Source organism: Hyperolius riggenbachi, chromosome 1 (genome assembly GCF_040937935.1).
Source record: "Hyperolius riggenbachi isolate aHypRig1 chromosome 1, aHypRig1.pri, whole genome shotgun sequence".
In the NCBI taxonomy this organism is placed as follows: Eukaryota; Metazoa; Chordata; class Amphibia; order Anura; family Hyperoliidae; genus Hyperolius; species Hyperolius riggenbachi.
Window position 1 is genome coordinate 476,906,958 of NC_090646.1, and position 17,682 is coordinate 476,924,639.

At 41.3% G+C, this 17,682-nt stretch overlaps 1 protein-coding gene across 1 annotated transcript in view; it reads left to right on the top strand.

Moving 5' to 3' along the window:
- Positions 1–3,117: 3,117 nt before the first annotated feature.
- The window catches only part of SALL2 (spalt like transcription factor 2), a 43,648-nt gene continuing 29,083 nt past the window's right edge, over positions 3,118–17,682 (top strand). The window contains exon 1 of the mRNA XM_068271508.1: positions 3,118–3,190. Coding sequence (XP_068127609.1) covers positions 3,118–3,190 — 73 coding nt within the window. The remainder of the gene's footprint in view (positions 3,191–17,682) is intronic.

Consider the following 17,682-nt stretch of genomic DNA (forward strand, 5'->3'; position numbering starts at 1 on the left):
TTAAGAAGCATAGGAACTCTAAACTGCAAAACTGGACTCGCCAGTCGATAATCAGATGACTTAGCTCTACTAGTATTGCATTGCGATCTAGTAGAGGTGTGTGCTGCTGTATAGACTATATAGACTGCTGTAGAGTGCACTGTCAGACTTTCTGTACCAGTGATGCAGCTCACAACTGCACTGTAAAACTTAAAAATGAATCCCCCTTAGTGATGCTTGATGTTTAATTTTTATGCTGCTATTGGATCGACTACCAGCAATCTCCTCTAGTGGCCAATGTCTTGGCAGCTGCCATATTAGAGAGCGGGAGTGGGAGAGGGAGTTTGGCTTAAACAAGAAACCTGTCTGCCAGAAAGGAGATCCAGAAACAGAATTAATCAGAGCTGGATTTCTGGAAAGGCCAAAAAGGCCCGGTTCTTGGGCAGCGGAAGCCTATGGGGGCACCTGGACATGAAACAGGAGTTGCTACATATTAAAGAGACGGCTGCAAATGGGGAGCAACACATGAAACCAGAAGCTGACACCCAAGGGAGCTGTAAATGAGAGAGAGGGGCTAAACTACATGGATGATACACATGGAAGAGGGGGCTGCACATGTAATGGAAGGGGTGCTGCTGCACATTGAAGGGGTGCCCCGACACACTTGGCCTAGAGGCAGGAAAAGTATAAATCCAGCTTACACTGAGTGGCAGAGAGAGACACATAGACAGGAACACAGAGCTCCAGCTGATTATTTACACACTTTTTGAAGCTATATTTCTGCTTCCTATCATTCTGAACAGATTCCAGTTACAGTATTAGAGCCAGAGAAGATTGTTTCTGTATGCTGGATGTGCAGGACACAGTCCTCCATAGTAATGCCCACTGTGCGAACTGTTCTCTGTAAATGTCATGTAAAACTTGAAAAGATGAAAAAAAGCCTTTGTATCGCTATTTGCTAGTAATTACTAGAAATATATGTGGCATTTAGATTTTTAGTTAACTTTGATAGTTGTCCTTTAAATCTGCTATATTTGCTGCTATATTACAACATTGCCTTTTATTTACATTACTGAGGCAGGGGGGACACTTTTTTTTCTGCACGTTTTCTGCACAGGAACACTGATTTACTGAGAACTCATGTTAATCAATGGGCAAGTTCACACTTAATGTGTTTTTCACTTGTAGGAAAAAAACTGACATTCTGCATCAAATGTGAAAAAATGCATGCGTTTTTCTGAATACAAACACACATGGTGCTTGATTCGCTAAACCGTGATAACTCATATCACGGCCACGCTAGCATCTTTGCATTTTCATTGGCGTTTTCGTTAGTGTTTCCGCACGCAATCGCCAATGTTCGTGCACAATCGCGAATTTGCTTCCGCGTTGGGCGCACAATGTGAAAATGCTAGCACGGCCGTGATATGAGTTATCACGGTTTAGTGAATCAAGCCCATGGTGCACAGAGAATTCATGCAGAAAAACCTGCGCAGAAAACTGAAAGATAATTTTGTCCCCTGCCGTAATGTTTTACCTACTGGTATCTGAAGAATTCTTTGGATTTTGCTTTTTTTATTTTTTTTTGAAGGGGGTGTTTTTGTTTTTTGGTTACTTTTTGTTTAGTTACTGTATGTTTCCTATCATTATTAGGTGTGTTTTTTCATGTAGTGAATATTCAACCATTGTGGAAGAAAATGTTTATTATCATTTTGTAACTGGTCAAGTCTGGCAAGAGCTTAGTTATTTCCACTGATAACCTAATGTGTGAACTCCATTACACTGAATAAGGAGACCTTTGACACAGGTACACTCACAAAGGTAGTAGAGCTTGCGCCGAAGATGGGAAAGAATAAGAGGAACTTAATCCATCTTCTAAATGGAGCTGAAAGCAAAGGGTAATGTTAAACATAGTGGCAGATTATACTGTGATGGGACAAGCTGTTTCTAACAGTCACACCCTGGACCTGTCATTAGTACTCCTGAATGGGAACTACTATACTTAAAAGAAGTGCTGACCCAATGTCACAGCCTTCAGCACCGCAGCCACCCTTCTCTGCAGCAGGACACAGCATGCATTGAAGTAATCACTCCGCTGAATGCTCATGTGTACAGAGCTATTTGTCTCAACACATCAGTTCAGCCCAGGCATCTGGTGAATGCCTAAGGGGTGTGAGCAACATGCCCCTTTTAATGACTCTGAAGTTGGGGCATTAAATGGATCAGTGAAGTGCTAACCTGCCCATGCTGTGTGGGTCAGATGCAGAAGGAAGATGTGAAGCTGTTTATGTCTGCTGTGCTGATGGGCTACCTGAATCTCAGAACTAGCTATACAGAATCCAACACTGACAGGTAAGCCACAATGTCAATGGTGCAAATAGCCACTGCATGGGGTCACTTGTAAAACATTCAGGAAGATGTTAAGCTCCCAAAACTGTTCTTCTAAAACGCTGAAACTTGTATTCCAGCAAGTCTGTCACTGTGTTGTTATCATGTCACATCCTAAATTCTATTCTATTCTATTCTCTCATACAAATCCTATAACACATTCTCAAGGGGGGATTTCTCATTCACATCATATCTCTTAAAGCAACATTCTTCAAGCCATCCTCCCATACTGAAAGGAAGGTGTCTCTGGGGGAGGGCTGGGCACCCATTTACAGGGCAATCAGTCAATTTCATGGAATTCTTGTCTTATTTGTCACAATAAGTGGGAGTTGGAAAAAGTAGGAGTGTCTGATTAGTAGCTGGCCAACTGTGATGTGCCTGAAGAGTTTGGGACAAGAGCTTCAGATAAAGCAGAGGGAGATTAAATATGCCTCAGGGGGAGAGAGGGAGACAAAGAAACTTCCTGATACTCTTGTAAGTGGGAGAGAGATAGGACACAGCATAGATAGATAGATAGATAGATAGATAGATAGATAGACAGATAGATAGATAGATAGACAGATAGATAGACAGATAGATAGATAGATAGATAGGGATTGTGATATGTGCGACGTGACAAATGCCATCCAGCCCTGAGCATTGCAGGGGGACAAAGAAGAAGAGTTTAAGCCATTGTGAAAGAGCAGTGAGATATCAGGTTCTACACTTGTTCTGTGGAAGTGAAGTTTCCAGCACAAGGCAGTGGCTAAAATGTCACGCAGGAAGCAGAGGAAACCCCAGCAGCTCATCTCTGACTGTGACAATTCCACCTCTTCAGAGAACGGTAAGGACAAACACAAGAGACAGAGAGACTGACCTGCTGTGTGCCTGCGCTGTGTGCTGTGTTAACCTGTACGCTTGTATCTCACTGAAATCTACACTCATAAGGGGAAATGGTTACTAATGAGGGGTACAAATGCTGGACGTAAGTTTACTTTCTTGTTACGTGCAATTATAGTGTCCTCATCTTTACTCTTATTTTTGTTAAATAACCCCTGTCCTAAATTGTGTTGAAGTAAGAGATGGAGAGGGGACATCTGAGAGTCTAAATTAATTGCAGATCAGATCCATGACACAGACTTACCTGCAACAACAGACAAATACACACTATAGGTTTATAGGTTTAGGTGCTTATTTAGCAGCGGTACCGGTCAGTTGTTTGAAAGGCTTTCTTTTACCTGCTTGGTGTAACTCATTTACAGATTAATACGAGTAAACCTTATTATTATGAAATGTATACATAGTATCTCATTCAACATGCTGTATGCGCCTGGAACTTTCAATGAACAATGGTGGTGATGTACATAAGAAGTACACTAAGCATCTCTTTATTAAGTGGTATCACTGAATTCTGCAGAACAGGATAACTAACATGATAACTAAAGACTTAAGGAAACCCTAACAGTGAATTTGTTGTGACCTCACTATAGAGACTTTGCTTAGTGTGTAAATATGGAATGACTAAGTGTCTTTCCCACCATACTCAGCGCAATCTTCATGACAGTAGAAACATTGCAACTCTGCTTGTGTATATAAGGATAGTAGGTACAGCAAGGCAATCAAATCCAGCGACTAGCCTACACGGGTATAGGAATATCTTGGCACTTGCTCATACGCCATTGTTCATGGTATGCTAATTGTGGGTGAGCACGCTGGCAACTTTACTTGGAGGAAGGCCGCACAGCTTTCCAAACTCTTTGCAAAGTTTATGTAAGTCAGGCTAATCTCAGTACATTGTATACCTGCTCTGTTATCTGCTCTGCCTGTGTGTTCTCTAATAACTACTCTGCAGTGTATTTGGCTTTATTAATGTTTCAACAATTGCTGCCATTTCTTGGACACAACAATGGCAACATTGACTACCTGGAGGCGAGACTTACAATGCTATAAAATTTGGCCAAGAACGCTGGATGAAATGAGCTTGCACACAATTCTGCTTGCTCAAAATGGAATAAATGTTAATATGTGTAATATTATTTATTGCTTTTTTTTTGTGCAAAACTTCAATTAGCTTGCCATTATTGATAAGCTAAAATTTTACATAGAATTAATTTTGCAGAAAAACTCACTATTAGAACTTTCAGAATTTCAAACGATTATTAATCATAATTAAAATGCGTAATTTGACTCGTATTGTGAAAATTCACATTGACTTCAAACCACTTAAGGACTTAAAGGGACCCTGAACAGCAATAAAAAAGGAAATCTGGACTTACCTGGGGCTCCTTCTAGCCCCCCGTAGCCCACGGGGTCCCTTGGCGTCCTCTGGGTCCCCTCCATGGTCCCGCTGGCGGCTCTGTTAAAGGGAACCAGAGAGGATGACACATACATACCTGGGGCTTCCTCCAGCCCCATACGCACGGATCGCTCCCACGCCGCCGTCCTCCGCTGCCTGGATCCGCCGCCACCGGGTCCCGTCATTGCCGCGAGTCGGCAAGTCGGCAGGCGGACGCGGCCAATTCTCCGCATCACAGGGTGCTCTCCCCATACAGATACGCATGTGGCTGCTTACTGCGCAGCCGCATGCGTACGTGTATGGAGGGAGCCCCTGTGATGCGGACAATTTGCCGCGTCCGCCGGAAGTGACGGGCCCGGTACCGGCGGATCCAGGAAGCTGAGGACGGCGGCGTGGGAGCGATTCAGGCTTATGGGGCTGGAAGAAGCCCCAGGTATGTATGAAATCCTTTTCCTTTTTTCACCCCCCGTTCCTCTCTGGTTCCCTTTAAGCTGGCAACTTCAGCTGAAGTTGTGCATGCATGGCCCGTCTGTGCACCTGGCGCGTCATCACACCGTGTCATCACACCGGTAATCCACCTGTGCATGCGCAGTTCAGTCTTTCGAGATAAACATAATTTTGCAAAACTTACGCGAAATAAAGATTACATGCAGAATCGTAATAACAATCAATTTTGTACTGCAAAAATGATGCAAAGTTTCACAGAAGTGAAATGATCTATTATAATTAACACTAATTGCCAAAAAGTTATAGGTAAAATAAAAATCTGTAACCCCAGTCAGTGCTGTAGCAATAGGAGATGAAGAGGTTCCAACTACAGCTGTGCTCCTGGCTCAGTGGGCCCACCTGGGGCCTTTCTTCAACCACTGCATTAGCTTTTCACTGGTGTTATAATGGTAATGGTCATCTCAATGTGTGCTTTCAGTAGTGTTAATCATTGATAAACTGCTCTCCTCCCTCTAATTACACCTCTCTCACACTGCAACTGTACTTCAAAGGCAGATTTTTATGCTGTCTCTGCAAAAAAAAAATAAAAAAATATATATATATATATATATATATATATACATATATATCCAGGAGATGGTAGATTGGCTATTTTTTTTAATCAGTTGATCTTTCTGGTCATATGGTCACTCACTTCTAATTTTTTATAATAACTTTTTCCAAAGGCAGATTTTTTATGCTGTCTCTGCAAAAAAAAAAAAAAAAAAATAAAAATATATATATATATATATATATATATATATATATATATATATATATATATATATATATATATATATATATATATATATATATATATATATATATATATATATATATATATATATATATATCCAGGAGATGGTAGATTGGCTATTTTTTTCAATCAGTTGGTCTTTCTAATTTTTTATAATAACTTTTATTTTTTTGCCCACCAAACATAGTAAGAGATATGGGCCCATATGCAATTAACCTTTTGTCTCGAGTTTTCCCTAGGAGATCATTTTTCATCTTCTCATTAAAATAACTTTCTAGCTGTTTTCAACTGAAAAAGTACAGAAAAATGGGTGAAAGAGTACTATCACAATTATTTTGAGTATTTTCTTGCTTGCTGGTGGTTAAAATGGCATTTTATTGACAAGTTTAAAATTATCACCTAGGAAGAAACTCGGGAGAAAAAGTTAATTGCATTTGGACATTTGGTGATATTTTCAAACTTGTGAATAAAATGCCTTTTAAATCACCAGCAAGCAAGAAAATACTTAGTTTTGCTAGTACTTTTTCACCTACTTTTTGGTACTTTCAATTTCAAAGTGCTGCAAAGTTATTCTAAATAGAAGATGAGAAAAATCATCTCCTAGGAGAAAACTGCATTTTTTTCTCCTGAGTTTTCTCCTAGGTGATATTTTCAAACATTGTCAATAAAAATGCTTTTAAAACCATTTACAAACAAGAAAACACTCAAAATAATTCCTATAGTACTTTTCCACCTACTTTTTGGTAGTTTTTTTTTCATAGTAACAGGGATGATTAAGTCTGTTCAATATAACATTAACCCTCTTATCTTGGAAAAACAGGCATGTTTGCTTTTGGAAGAAAAAAATAGAAAATCAAAAGAAAATTGTGGCAATGCATTTTTTCAATGTATTCCTTTGTGTGTAAGAAAGTGCACGTGTCGGTTCACTAACCTATCCAGGGCCATACTAGAAAAGTTTTTACATCGTGCTGATGGTCATGTTGTCATTGAGATCAGACCAGCAGGGTTTATATCTTCCTTCAGGTCTATGTTGTGTAACACTATCCATGCGCAATTAACTTTGATTGGAAAATGTCCTATTTCTTCCACGATCACACAGTTTTAGCTCATAGATTGCCAGGCAAGCAGACTTCAAACCATAATACACCTTATATCGCAATCCAGTTTTGTAATAAGTTTAAAAATCTCAGAATTCTGACGCAAAAAAAAACTTTATTGCATGCCACACATTTGCATTGAATCATCTTGAGTAAAAATCAAAAATATTATTTATGCCATCTGAAAAAGATAGTTAACTAAAGTAACACTCTTCAATTCACTTTTTCTCCTATGTTTTCTCCTAGGATATAATTTTTAATCTTCTGTTTAAAATAACTTTTCAACACACTGCACTTAAAAAAGTACCAAAAAAGTAGGTGAAAAAGTCCTGTCAAAATTATTCTGAGTATTTTTTTGCTTGCTGGTAGCTTAAAAGGCATTTATTGATAAAGTGTGAAAATATAGGCGAAAGCTTAAAGGACTACTGTAGGGGGGTATTGGGAAAAAGAGTTGAACTTACCCGGGGCTTCTAATGGTCCCCCGTAGACATCCTGTGCCCGCGCAGCCACTCACCGATGCTCTGGTCCCCCTCATCATACATTGTGGTAAAATTGGTCAGTGTCATTGGCCAATCAAAACTGGATGTGTGTATGCACCTTAAAGTGTACCTGAGACCGGGGATATGAAAAATGTATACATACTTGGGGCTTCCTCCAGATCCCTCCAACCAGATTGCTCCCACGCCGCCGTCCTCTGCTGCCTGCAGCCTCCGCAACTGGCCCCGGTAAGTCGGCCAGTTTGGGCCAGTCAGCGCAGGCGCAGTCAGGCTGTGCATGCTCCCGATCTCGCTCCCATGGCTGGGAGCATTCTGCGCCTGCTCTGTATTATTTTGAGCAGCAATTTGCGGAGGTTGCAGGCAGCGGAGGACGGCAGCGTGGGAGCGATCTGGCCTGAGGGGGCTTAAGAAAGGCCCAGGTAGGTATACATTTTTGATATTCCCCTCTCAGATTTCCTTTAAGGTGTCAACAGGACAGGCTCCACTAACTTTAACAACTTGAACTGCACAGCCATTTAAATTCACATTAAAGGGAACCTTAACTGAGAGGGTTATGGAGGTTTCCTTTTAAACAATACCAGTTGCCTGGCAGTCCTGCTGATCTCTTTGTCTGCAGTAGTGGCTGAATCGCACACCTGAAACAAGCATGCACCAAATCCAGTCTGACTTCAGTCAGAGCTCCTGATCTGCATGCTTTTTGAGGGGCTGTGGCTAAAAGTATTATAGACACAAGGGGCTCGATTCACTAAAGGGTGCTAAGTGTTAGCACGGCAGTGAAAAGCCGCTTTGCACGTGCAAACTACTTACCACCCAAGTTTGCACGTGCAAAGCCTTAACATTCGAGTTAGCACATGCAAAGCCTTTACACTCGAGTTAGCACATGCAAAGCCTTTACACTCGAGTTAGCACATGCAAAGCCTTTACACTCGAGTTAGCACATGCAAAGCCTTTACACTTGAGTTAGCACATGCAAAGCCTTTACACTCGAGTTAGCACATGCAAAGCCTTTACACTCGAGTTAGCACATGCAAAGCCTTTACACTTGAGTTAGCACATGCAAAGCCTTTACACTTGAGTTAGCACATGCAAAGCCTTTACACTCGAGTTAGCACGTGCAAAGCCTTTACACTCGAGTTAGCACATGCAAAGCCTTTACACTCGAGTTAGCACATGCAAAGCCTTTACACTTGAGTTAGCACATGCAAAGCCTTTACACTCGAGTTAGCACATGCAAAGCCTTTACACTCGAGTTAGCACATGCAAAGCCTTTACACTTGAGTTAGCACATGCAAAGCCTTTACACTTGAGTTAGCACATGCAAAGCCTTAACACTCGAGTTAGCACATGCAAAGCCTTTACACTCGAGTTAGCACGTGCAAAGCCTTTACACGTGATAACTGAGTTATCACGCTTTAGTGAATCGAGCCCAAGATCAGCAGTAGAGTCAGGCAACTGGTATTATTTTAAAAGGAAAAATCCATATCCTTCTCAGTTTAGGTTCCCTTTAAAGAGAATCTGTATTGTTAAAATCGCACAAAAGTAAACATACCAGTGCGTTAGGGAACATCTCCTATTACCCTCTGTCACAATTTCGCCGCTCCTCGCCACATTAAAAGTGGTTAAAAACAGTTTTAAAAAGTTTGTTTATAAACAAACACAATGGACACCAAAACAGGAAGTAAGTTGATGTACAGTATGTCCACACATAGAAAATACATTCATACACAAGCAGGCTGTATACACCCTTCCTTTTGAATCTCAAGAGATCATTTGTGTGTTTCTTTCCCCCTGCAGCTATCTTCCACTGAAGTGTCAGGCTGTTTCTTCCTGCAGAGTGCAGACAGCTCTGCCTGTATGTAATTCCTCAGTATGTGAAAGCCCAGCCAGCTCAGAGGAGGATTTATCCAGCTTGTAAAAGATAAGAGAGAAGCTGCCCTAATCTAAATAATACACAGGCAGTGTGCAGAGAGGGGCCTGGAGGGGGGAGATGCATCACAGAACCACAACACTGAAGAACTTGGCAGCCTTCCAGACACAGGCTGACAAGTCTGACAAGAGAGAGATAAGTTGATTTATTACAGAGATGGTGATAGTAGAAAGTGCTGCAGTAAGCCAGAACACATTAGAATAGCTTTTGGAACTTGTAGGATGATAAAAAAACAGGATGCAATTTTTGTTACGGAGTCTCTTTAAGACTGAGCTTACCCACGCAGTTTGAGGGCAGCTAACAGCAAGCATTGCCCCTTTTAAAATCACTGTTAGCGTTACTGAACTGAAAACCGCCTGGCCTATCCACACGTAAGTGGCTGATGGGCAGCATAGTTCTGGCAGCGTCTGGGGAGAGGTTAGCACCCTTCAGGTCATACATATGTACTAGTTGCGGTAACTAGTATGGCGGCTGAGACTTTTTCTCCTACGTTTTCTCCTAGGTGATATTTTCACATCTTATTAATAAAACACTGCCACTACTTTTTAGTACTTTTCTAATTACTGAGTGGTTGAAAGTTATTTCAAACAGAAGATAGCAAATTATTCTAGGAGGGAACTCAGGAGAAAAAGTGAAATAAAAAATAGCAGTTGTGTCTAGTGTAACATTCAGCACTATGTAAATGATGCTGTTTATGTAAACTTATCTTATATACTAAAAGGCAGTTGCAACAGCTTGGACAAATGCGTATTACAACTGGCACAGTAATGACAGCTCACGGTGAGAGAAGAAGAGAGAAGTCGGGGCGTGGGCACCCTCTGCAGCATGTGCAGTGTACACCTGGGGGGCGGGGGGTTTGAGGAGAGGATTATTCTTAAAGGACCACTATCATGAAAAATTTTAATATTTAAGGTAAATGGCAAAAACATGTTTTTCCTATGTTGCTGTCACTTACAGTAGGTAGAAGAAATCTGACAGAACTGACAGGTTTTTGACTAGCCCACCTCCTCCTGGGGGACTCTCTAGGTTTTATTTATTTTCTTTATTTCCACAATCATTTAATGAGTTATAACTGCCAGAGCAATGTGCGAAGAAGTGGTGCTGGTGTGTGTGTGTGTGTGGGGGGGGCTGCAACTTTGTATAGATCCTTTCCAGGGAGTGCTTTTATAAAGATTAAATGAAATACTGAGAATACCCCATAAAGAAATGGACTAGTCAAAATCCTGTCAGTTCTCTCAGATTTAAAGTAGATCCGAGATGAAAAACTTACTATAACAAGTAATTTGTCTATGTATCTTATCTAAAGTTTAGATAGTTTACACAGCATATCTAGCTACAAACAGCGTCAAAAGTTTACAATTATTTATTCCTGTGATACAATGAGGGCAGCCATGTTATGTTTGTCACATTGTCACAGGCTGAGGGCTGGAGAAACTATCAGCTTGCCTGTGTGTAAATTCAGTCCCCTCTCCCCCTCCCTCCTCCCCTCTGCCTCTGAAATCAATGGCTAGTAACCTCCTCCTCCTCCTGCCCATACTGAGCTCCCATAAGCCCTTGTTACAGTGCCAAGGCACAAAAGGAGCTGTGGGCGAGGCTTGTTTAGTTTATAGGGAATTAGAGTCTTACAATTATGCAATGAGTAAAAGTTTATCTCGGATCCATTTAAGTGACAGCAACATAGGAAAGAAAGTAATTTATGGTACATTTTACCCTTGTAGAATTTTTTATTTTGTGTTTTCATTTAATTTAAATATTACAATTTTCCACGATAGTGGACCTTTAAAAAAGAATCGGAGGGTTACTGGTCATATCTGAACAGCAAATGATCAGTGGATACATTTACCCATACATTTTCCATGTTTAATCATGTGCTGGTGTGATAATGTCAAGTGCACAGAAGTGCTTCTTTGTGTTACTACGCCACAGATTTACACCATAATTTAATTATAAAGATAAAAAGTCTTAAAGCTGAATTCTAGGCAGCTGACAAAATACAATGCCTCAATACACAGCCCTGTACTGCTGTACAAATGTTCACTGATAGAAAAACAGATGTGTAACACCTTGTTCTTTTACCATGAAAGTTACAGTCGCGTTTCTTGCTGGTCATTTCCCAGCTAGCGGATAACGTCCCTGCATCTTATCATTATGATACAGTGTCCCTTGCAAACTAGATGGTCAATGAGATGCTAGTAATTTTGGTTTGCATGCAAATTGAATGCATATGGTGTGCAGCTTGGAAAGATCCAAAGTGACAGAAAGTGTATTTACTTGGCCTAATTACAAACTGCATACAGTTTGCTTTAAACTTGCACACAAGCCAAACTGATTACTATCTCATTGACTATGTCTATAAGACAGAACCTGATAGGCTTTAAGGTAGCCATACACTGGTCGATTTGCCATTAGATCGACCAGCTGACAGATCCCTATCTGATCGAATCTGATCAGAGAGGGATCGTATGGCTGCCCTTACTGCAAACAGATTGTGAATCGATTTCAGCCTGAAACCTATCACAATCTGTTGAGCTGCTCCTGCCGCCTGTGCCCCCCCCCCCCCCATACATTACCTGAAGCTGGCTCCCGGGCGTCTTCTCCACGCTGCACCGCACTGCTCTGTTCTTGCTCCATCCCGGCGCTTCCTGTGTCACTCCGTGACCAGGAAGTTCAAATAGAGCGCCCTCTATTTGAACTTCCTGGTCACTGCAGTGACACAGGAAGCGCCGGGATGGAGCCGGAACAGAGCAGTGCAGCGTGGAGAAGACGCCCGGGAGCCAGCGTCAGGTAATGTATGCCTGATCGGATCGGCCGCCGCTAGCAACGCGCACCCTACCCGCGCGCGATCGAGGGTAATTTCCCGCACGGCGCGATCGACGGACCGATCCGATTTCGGGAGGAAATCGGATCGGTGGGTGCGTTTAGCGCAAACGTTTGGCAGCAGATTCGATCCCAGGATCGAATCTGCTGTCGAAACGGCCACGAATCGGGCCAGTGTATGGCCACCTTTAGTGTGGAGGTGTGTCCTAGTGTGGAGGTGTGTCCTAGTGTGGAGGTGTGTCCTAGTGTGGAGGTATGTCCTGGACCTTTACAGTGCCAAACCCGGACTTACCTAGATCTGCCCCTTCAAAGAAAGCGGATTATTATTGCCATGTGCTCACTGCTGGCCAAACTTTGAGGCTGTTTGCACACTATAGTGGTGCAACAGCCTAGGAAAATAGCACCGCTAGTTATGGCTGAGTTACAACTGTTAAAAATAAATTTAAACAATAACACGGGCCTTCTGGTTTACTTCCAGGAATTGCAGGGTAACACACTGCCGCTTGTACATTACTCTGCGGTGCCTGGAACACTTGTGTCGCATCACGTCACCCCACAGGTACTCTGGCCTGTCTCATAGAGACGAATGGCCACGGCGACGCACTGCAGGCGAAAGGGGGGGGAGGGGAGGGGGGCTACGGGGGAGAGTACTGTGACGCAATGTTACATGTGTGAAAGGGGCCTAAAGGACAACTAACGTGAGAGGGATATGGTGGCTGCTATATTTATTTCCTTTTAGACAATGCACATTGCCTGGCTGTTCTGCTAATCCTCTGTCTTTAATACGTTTATCTATAGACCCTGAACAAGCATGCAGATAAGATGTTTGACTGAAGTCTGACTGGATTAGCTGCGTGCATGTTTCAGGTGTGTGATTCAGACACTACCGATGTATAAAAGATTAGCAGGACGCCAGGCAACTGGTATTGTTTAAAAGGAAATAAATATGGCAGTCTTCATACCCCCTATCACTTCAGTTATCTTTTAACCTTTTACGGGCCGACGTAGTTGGAATCTACATCCGGCTGGTGGCTGTGCAGCTCTGACAGGATGTAGATTGCAACTATTCGCCGCCGCACACTCACGCCATTCGTGCTACTGTTCCGCAACTGAACTCGCCTGCTTTGTTGTCCCAGTGACAGCAGAGCTTCCGCATTTTGGTGAGTAGCGTTCTGCGCCCATCTTGCTCACATGCCCATCGCCCAGAACACTCACGGGTGCGGTCGCACAGTGGGGCAGTGCATGCACAGTTGCACACGACTCCTCGCGAAGTCGCACAGCTAATGGAGCTGCCAAGCGGAGGGAGCCCAGAGGATGCTGAGGGACCGCACAGACTACAGGAGGCTGGAGGAAGCCCCAGGTAAGTTCATTATGGCATTTTTGGGTGCAGTCACAGTTGGGTTGCACAATAATTTTGCATTTCATCTCACTGCTTATCCAATTCTATGGGCCTGTTCACATCTCTGCATTGTAACAGATCACACTGTTCTGCCTTGTTTTGAATTAACATGTATGGTAGAATGTGTGCAGTGTCCATTGCAGTTCAAAGACATTATAACAAGCGCATTATGCAATGTGCACAGTGTGGATCCAGCTTTATACTTATAATACTAGCTTTATCACCAAATCATCTGTTAAGGCTCCTTTCACAGTGCTCAGTTGCATTGCAGAATAATTCTGCATGTCATCTCACTGCTCATACAATGCTATGGGTCTGTTCACAGTCCACCAAATAAGCACAGCCCAACCAAATATTTTAGGCAAAGTTCTTGCTACAGAGTCCAGTATTTATAGCATGAAATCCATGTGTCTGAATCACTGATTGGGAACAAGCATGCAGCAAATTCAGTTAGAAATATATGATCTGCATGCTTGTTCAGGGTCTATGGCTAAAAGTACTAGAGTCAGAGCATCAGCAGGATAGCCAGACAATTTGCACTGTTTAAAAGGAAATAAATATATTTGTCTCTATATCCCTCTCACTTCAGGTGTGCTTTAACCACTTTATCCACCAATACAGTATATCTACGTCCTCTGTGACTTCATCTAAGCCACCAGGATGTAGATATACGTCTTGTGGCTGAAGCAGTGCTGTGCACAATTGGGCTTTCTCCTGTGCACACCTTCAGCACTATCTGATGCAGCACTAATTGGTGAAAGGGAATATATGTTCCTTAAACCAATAAAGTTGATTTTTACCATTAAAAATACTTTTATTTTCTCAGTTCATAATGAAAAATACACTCTGTAGCATTATTTCACAATCAAACATTCTCATCATAAATTGTGACAGAAACATAATCTAAGTTTTGTGATAAATGGTAGAAATAGCCAAACAAAATTTGTGTTTTGCGCTTTTTATTTTTAAACTGGAATTGGTAAAACTGAAAAATAATATTCTTTTATATTTTTTTCCTCTTTTTTCCATTAAAATGCATAGAAAGAAAAATTGTTTGAGGGAAAAATAGCATACAATGAAAGCCTTGTCTTGAAAAAAAAAAAAAACGACATATATTTAATTTAGGTGTCATAAGTGGGGATAAAGTTATCACTGATTAAATAGGGACATAGCTAAAATGTCAAAAGTGCTTTGGTCCATAAGTGGGAAACAAGATTTGGATGCGAAGTGGTTAGTTAACTTCAGTCCACCATGTGGAAAAAATGTTAAAGGGGACTTGAAGTTTGAAGTTTCTAGCCTTTTTCTCATTGTAGGGGCTCGTGTAACTCTTACTATTAATTACAGACTATAAAACTCTTGCATGGCAGAGAAACACTTCTAAGTACAAGGGACAGATACAAAGGTCGATAGTTCAGGATTTGTCTTTACAGGAGCAGTACACATCTTGAAAAAGGTTCCATTCACCTCAAACAATAAAAATCTTAAACTTAGATTTTAAACTTTTAAACACAAAATACAACTATGAGATTCTAGGGTAGTCCTATTTAGGATAGTATAGGATTACAACTCTAGATACAATTGTAAATATCATAAGTTTATTTTCACTTTAGGCTAGCTTTAAATGATTACTAGCTGATTTAAGCTCCTTTAAGCATTTGGTTAGAAACATTCACGAAGGCCTTGCTCATCTTGCATTTTGTAACTACTACTAATTTCTATTCCTATGTAACAAGATACTCTTCCTCTCTGGACTCTCCAGTCATTCCAATGAGATGGTAGGCTGTGATTACTAGTTTCTACAAACAAAGCATAAAACAATATTAGTTCAGTGAGGTCACAACATGATAGGTCTTGGGACTAGGACCTTCAAACTAAATAATAATAAGTCAGTTGAGCCTAACTGGTCTCCAGGCAACATTACAATTTTAGTATTTCTTTGAGTTAGATCACAAGAAGATCACAAGCAAAACCTGATCCCAAAATATACTTTTACCTGGATTCCTGAGATATACAAGATGGATTGGTTCAACAAAGACTTCAGTGCTGTCCTGTCTGTTCAACTTCTGCTAGCACCATTGGCAGTGGACAGCCTGCTGTCAGGTCATTGAGGAAGGCACGTGCTGTCTACTGACAAGGCAATACTAGTGGGAGAGACCAGGGCACAGGCGGGCATATGGGAGATTACTGACCTACAAGTCTGCTGGGAATATTTCGTTGGGGTTAAGAAAATAAAATTCACATATGATTCACTAATTATTTAAATGCATTAGCATTAAGTTGAAATAAATGAAAGGCAACCGTTTTATTGCCTGGTGATAAAAAGCCTTGATGACGAATGGTTCATTTTATCTCATACCAACATTACCGCAGCTCTGCTCATAAATATGGAACGCTATTGCTATAACATTTTTCAAGAATATAGTAAGCGCTACCTATAAATTGGTTAATGATGTCCGATGAATAGGGAAGTGTCTTTGATGACGTATTGCTATTGTCCCATCGTAACAATACATGCTTGTCAATTAATCATTTATGGATTACGTCCAGCAGGACATATGCTAGCTATGCCGGACGAACAATAGCGAAAGACTAGAGCATTTAAAATACAGGTATACACAAGCTTGTACAAAGAAACAAGTGGGGATTTCATTCTTAATCTCACTCTGTATGGTGCTGCGGAATATGCTGGCATCAGACAAATACATAATATTAATGCAAGGCCACACACAGTGTGGGTGAGATAAAGTCCCTTTGGCTTGTAGAGTCAGCGGCAAGGCTTGGATGGGAATTCAGGGGGTTGGCTCCATTCTCAGCTCATTGGGTTGGGACACTTTCTTTGCATTGTCACTGTGATGAGAGGGGGGCTTTGTGACTCACAACCTTAGTTCAGCCAGCTGCAAAATCTTTTTCCCAGGATCTGAATAGGAAAAACTGAGGGTAAAGGAGGGGGAAAGAGCAGAGAGAGGAGGGGGGGAGGAATGAGTAAGAAAGTGTCCAGGGATCCTCAACATTCAGGCAGAGAGGCCTCCTTAGTTTATGAATGTCACCTTAACTTAAATAAAGTTTCTTACCTGTATGAGACGGTTAGAGTTCTGTAACTATTTTAGTTATCCAAATATATTCCGGGTCTCCCTTAGCTTTTTGAATGTAGTTTTGCATGTTGTTTTTTTTTGAGGGACTGTTTACATGGAAAGTACACGAATGCTTACAAATTATCATTATTATCCTAATCATCATTATTATAGCACTGACACATTTTCCACAGCAGTTCATCATTCCCCATCATGATAACTGTCCCTCAGGAGTGCTCACAATCTAATGCCGCTACCACAATATAGGCCTTATTTTGTGGGGAACCCAATTAACTTGCTATTATGTATTTGAGGAAAGGAAACCATGCATACACAAGATGCCTACATAAATAAATCCATGCAGATTGTGGCGGGATGGGATTTGAATCCGGGACTCTAGTGCTGCATGTTGAAGCACAAAAACCACTTAGCCACCATACTGTTTAGAAGAATCACAGCAAACTGAAGTACAGGATACCTATATGAATGATAGTGCACTGATATGAACCACCAGGATTTTATGAAGTGAATTTTTTTTTAATTTTAAACAATACAGATAGACTTGTTGCCCTGCTTATCCTCTGTCTTGAATCCGTTTAGCCATAGACCCTGAACAAGCATGCAAATCAGATCTTTCTGACTGAAGTCTGACTATATTATCCCCATGCTTGTTTCAGGTGTATTATTCAGACAATACTTATGCCATGCAACTGTTGTTGTTTGAAAGGAAATAAAAATGGCAGCCTCTATATGCCTCTCACATCAGATTCACTTTAAGTAGAGCAGATTGTAACATCTTCACCTGTTAGTTCACCTCAGTTTGATGTTCGATGTTCGTTTGATGTCTGTTGGCTTTTTACATGACCTGTAAAAGGAAGTGTTGGTGTTCAAATTTGGCATAAATATTTTTAAACAGCCGAATACAGCCAGGCAAGCACCACACTTCAATACCATTTCAGTACTAAACATGCAGACAGAGTCAGGGAGAG